This window comes from Crassostrea angulata, chromosome 1 (genome assembly GCF_025612915.1).
Source record: "Crassostrea angulata isolate pt1a10 chromosome 1, ASM2561291v2, whole genome shotgun sequence".
In the NCBI taxonomy this organism is placed as follows: domain Eukaryota; kingdom Metazoa; phylum Mollusca; class Bivalvia; order Ostreida; family Ostreidae; genus Magallana; species Magallana angulata.
In genome coordinates this window covers 15,127,875-15,133,372 of record NC_069111.1, presented here as the reverse complement: position 1 = coordinate 15,133,372, position 5,498 = coordinate 15,127,875, and the positions used below count along the sequence as shown (strand labels likewise).

At 33.6% G+C, this 5,498-nt stretch overlaps 1 protein-coding gene across 1 annotated transcript; it reads left to right on the top strand.

The window, feature by feature from the left end:
* Positions 1–29: 29 nt before the first annotated feature.
* On the top strand, positions 30–5,498 carry LOC128171753 (uncharacterized). The gene is made up of 4 exons (XM_052837523.1): positions 30–108; positions 651–782; positions 1,750–2,043; positions 2,552–5,498. The coding sequence occupies exons 2-4, from the start codon at positions 654–656 to the stop codon at positions 3,212–3,214; spliced, it is 1,086 nt and encodes a 361-aa protein (XP_052693483.1). The 5' UTR covers positions 30–108; positions 651–653; the 3' UTR covers positions 3,215–5,498.

The window sequence follows — 5,498 nt, the reverse complement described above, 5'->3', positions numbered from 1 at the left end:
TTGGGGTCATGTAACAGCTGCAGCCATGTTTAATGGCGGCGCCCATGGCGATGAATTGTGGTCGGATTAACCGGTTTGAAATAAAATTCAAAGTGTGGTTGTTTTGAGGTAAAGTGATGTTTGTTATGTAGACTGTCATGATTTTCACACTTCATTCTTCACTTCTGATAGATTTTTAGAGCATGATAGGCGTTTAATCGTTATTAATACGCATTCTAATTTTGTAAACAAGTTTTGCACTGCTGCAAATCCTAGCCGGTTCGTGTATTTCCAGGAGTGTCTTAGTTTTCCTTTTAACATAAAAGACAACATTTGTATCAGGATTCCAAAATATCAAGCTTAAATTTGTAAGGTCTTCCTGGTTTACTCGGGTTTCGACCTATAGGTATCCGAATTTCCTCAACAACACGATTTGTTTATCTATTCCTACATTAACCCAGTTTTCCCTTGACAATCACAGACCAGGCGGGGTCCCAGGGGGCTCCTTTTTCAATATATATTTCTGGTTGCTGTTTATACGATTTTTTAATTTTGATATAATGTAATTGTTTTTATTCAAAGTATTATTAAACTATATGTGCAAATACTGAGATATAAAATAAGTATTGAATGAAGCATCAAACAATTCAAAATTTTGAGAATTTTTTCAGAAAATGGATAGAATTTCTTCCTTCCTTCCTGCTACCAATCTTGTCTCGGATGTCTCCAAAAAGAGGTGTAGGGAATTAAGTTCCCCAACTGGGAAAACACCTCTGCAAGAGTGTAAAAGACAGCCTGCTTGTGTGAGTAAATATATTTAATTATGTAAATTAAACATGTACATATATGTAAATTAAGTGCAAACACAGGTTTTAGAATAAACAATTCTTATTTGAAATTGCTTTTACTTTTAACAAATGAAAAGTCAATTATGTATATTCAATTTGAAACATATAAAAATACATCATATTGAAATTTGAGGAAAATTCATGAATATCTGGATTTTTTTCATGTTTGACAGTGTCAGTTAGAAAGAATAATCTTAGTGTGTATCATTGATGTTGGCTTCAACATTACTGAAACTAAGGGTTCTAATTTGTACAGGAAAACAACAGTAATTTTGCTTCAGTTAAACCCTATATATAATTTACTAACATAAATACAAATAACATTCACTATTTATAAACCTCAATTATCTCTGTCATTCGAGTAACTATGAACTCGTCACAAATTTTATCAACACAGCTCATAATGATTAAATTTATATCAAAAGTAGTTTAACATTTGTTGATTAATTTTAATTTATTCCTTTGTTGTTTCATTTGGTGTTTTTTGATTGTTTGTTTGTTTTTTTTTTCATTTTTGTTATTATTTCAGTTGACTAATTTACAGATGTTTGATTGATCTCATACTGTTTTTTCAATGATACATCCTAGAAAGTCCTAGAAAGGTGAGATAAGAACTTTATGATGTAAATCCACAAATTTTGGTATTTACTTTAAAATATTGAATAACTCAATATACAACTCAGTTGCTGCAAGAATACCTCAAGTACTATTTTGATAGCAGTGAAATGAATATTTAATGACAATTTTATCAAACTAACTACCATGAAATAAATCATCTGAGAATAATCAAACATTTTTTGGTTACCAGTGGTAACTTATAATTCACAATTTTTTTTTAAAAAATCAATCTTACTTGGTACAGTTTGTATGCAACCTAACAACAAATAATTTTGGAAAGTACATGTACATGCATTTTTTACAGGTGTATGACCGACTGGCTGTAGTTGGGGTAACAACGTGTTTTCAAGGTGCTGGACGTTTAGTGGATGAAATTGGCAAACATAATTATGATGCTGTAATCCAGTCGCTGAAGAATGAAAATCCCTTTAGGCTTATAGGTGACAATATAAACATCTCAGTTGGGGTTAAACACGAGAGGTCCAATGCAAAAGGAACCATGTACAACTGGTTTGCCTCAGCCATTGTAACCCAGAAAAAGGCCTTTGCTGAACTGTCCGATGTTCCCCAGTGTCTGTCCAAAGATCTACCTCTTGAGGTACCTTCTATTTTATGAACAATACATTAAGTTTAAATCGAAGTTATTTTATGGTTTGTTAGATGTACATTTATTAATCTTGATCAGAATTTGATTGTATTATTATGAGTATCAATAATTATCTCTTTATTAACAACAAACTAGTGGACAAAATATATATGGATACATGTATGAAACAAAATATTATATGCAAATAATTGTTATTTGAAATATGTGGTTTTTAGGCTTTCCTTCCTACCCATGTCGATGAGGGCAGAATTATAAATGACTACATTGTGCTTGTCAGTAGAGTGGCTGTGAAGCATTTACCTCAGTTGGACTTCCTATCTTAACTAGCACAGAATGTATTAAATTATCACATGATAAGCAACCTATTGAATTCTTTTATGGTTTATCATTTCTAGAAATATATATACCTCGAACACCAGATGGTACGTGGATATATTTTTATTGATCTGACTTCTAAAATGTTATCCTAATTCTTATATAGAGTGTTCATCTTTAACAGGTCCTCCCTGGACCTTGTGTAGAAGATATGAGGAGGAGGAATTTAGTTGTTGCCCTGCCAGTCCTTCCATTTAATGAACAGAAATATGCTGACGTTGTTCAAATTCTAGACCACTATGAACACTACATAGAAGAGATCTACCAGTCAGCAGAAGTTCCCCTAGCAAAAGTGCACATTGGTGGTGACCAGCTCACAAGAGAGAGATTTAGTGGTGCCAAAAGACTACGTGCTATCCTAAGCCGGAATGCCTGTCTGACAGAAAAACAGCGTCTACAGCACATGCAACCAATCACCTTTGAACTCTGGCATGCTGGAATGAACCTTTTATCCCTCATTTTCAATGTGTTGTTTAATGAACATTCCTATGAAAAGGGAACAATGAATTCTGCTCGCATTAAGTTAGGAAGGAGAACAGTAAAAAAGGATGTTCAGCACAACTATGACCACAACAAAGACTTCTTCCTCACCTTCACAAGCAGTTACATCATTGAGGCATTGTGCGATTACTTCGGACTGGAAGACTTAAAATCCTTATCCACTAGAAACCTCATTGGGGAGAAATCAGCACAGGAGGTTATGGAACATTTTGTCAGAACCTATGTGTTTGCAGAAAATACAGATGCAACTCAAATTGTTGACAGAAGTGAATCAAGTGTACTATGATTCCAGTAACTGTGAATTTACCTGATGGGTCATCTGCACAACTGCATATACATCAAATTTGTCAACAAAAGACAACTCATCATGAGTATGACAAAGTGAAGCATTATGGACACTGTGTTTTACAGCTTGGGCTTTTATTAATGGATTTCTTAGACATTTGTAAGACTCCAGATCGAGACCGTATGATTTCACTGATGAAATATTTAATGCCTGTCTACAAAACATCCAGCAACAACAGCAAGTATGCTTTAGAGTGTTTGAGATTTTTATGTCATCAACAATCATCTTATAGTCTACAAGAGGTACATCGCAGTTTTTATGGATTGTTTGTATACAACAGGGGGAAAATTGATTCAAGCATTCCTGCTGACCTCCAAATGGAGCATATTGTGAAAAAATTGAAAATTTTGTTCCAGACCTCAGGCCCTAGTAACAAGTCAGAGAGTATGGTGAAAAAATCTAAAGCAATATCAGGGATATCTGCTATCTGTGATGCTTATGATTCAGCGAGCAATGTAATTGTTAGAGCAAAACACCACAAAGCCAAGACTTCACAGGATGAAGAAGAGAAAGTCATAAGGGAGCTCAGAACCGTGCATCCATTTCAAACTGTTATTGGAAGAGAATATACCAAATTCACAGACATTTTAGCTCCATATCATGCAAAGTTAGATCAGGCAAAATACCAGGCTTGGTTAATATATCATAAAGATACTTTGATGTTTGAATATGGGAAGTAGTTCATTTTGACAGTGGGTATTTTAAAAATGTATCACTTTTTACTTGTACATAACTTACTTGAAGTATTTTCTTTGAAATTTCTTATGAAAATTGAATTTTTTGAAAATGCATTCAAACCTGCTGTCCAGCTGTGTTCATTTGAATATCAATGAAACATCATCATAACGTTTACATTAATACAAATGGTGTCTTATTTGAAGCTTTTGAGGTTGACCATATTGGCTTATTTCTTAATTTAATTAATACTTTGTATTCATTGAGAGAGTGGACTAACACCAAACTTCTATTTAGTTGAACATTGTGTGTAGTATAAGATTTCATTTATGGAAAAAACTGGCTGTTATACTATGAAATGACTTATCAACAACCTCTAAAAACATTTCATTGCACGATTAATTACTTGTAGTGATTTTGATCTAAAATAGAATATTTCTATATAACTAGCAATCATTAATTGAGAACATATGTATCCACATGTATATGGTGTCATGTGCCAGTGTTTGTGTCCATGCTTGTAATGGTACCTTCATTTACTTGTAAAATGTGCTCATAGCACCTCATGTAAGAAAACCATAAAACAATGTACAGTAACTAGTATTTTTATAGTTGATACTTCTGTATTTATACAATATCCTCATAATACGATGAGCCTACAGTTTCATGTCATATGATAGATTTGTAAAGCACATCAAAAAGCAGAAATAGCATGCTTAATATTTAGTACTGTGTGGGCCACATGTTCAGGAAGATAAATGTTCTGGATTTGCTTCGATTCATGTAAATGTTCAAAAACATCTGTAATGATCATAATGAAATGTTCACTTAAAGAGTTGGAAGTATCAATAGAAACATAAGCTTGTAAAGAGTCTCTCATGATTTGCCTTTGTGTCAATTTAGGGGTTTTAAAATGTTCAGTGCTGTAAGTTTTTCCCATGCAGATATCACAGCAGTTTTCCACAGAGCTTGGGTAGACAGTGTTGAAGTAGTTTGTTATAAACACTCTTCTACATATATCATTGCTCTTGCAGAAATCTTTAAAAGACTTGTCAATAAAGTCATGACAGAGATCTGTTGCATTCCAGTATAAAACTGCTTCAGCCTGAGAACCATCGCGCCCTGCTCTGCCTATTTCTTGGACATATACTATAATAATGAAAAGTAAAAGGTTTAAATGTAATATTGTAAAAATTGTCCCTGAAAAAAACTAGAGAAGTCTTGAATATAAGACAAACCTTCCATACAGGAAGGGGGACCAGCATGTACCACCCGCTTCACATGTCTTAAATCGCAACCCATACCCAAAGCTACTGTAGCAAAGACAAGCTTTATTGGGGAATCAGGCCTGGCAATTGCATTGACTATTGCTTGATTAATCTTAAATGGAATTATAGGGCATATAAATGCTAGCTATAGATTGACATCAAACTTATTACTGGAAATGTGTCATTTATGAAAAATAAAGTTTAAAATCTTAACATCATGTTTTTTTATACCCACCCCCGTTCTGAAGGAGAAGGGGGTATACTGATTTTACTCTTGTGTG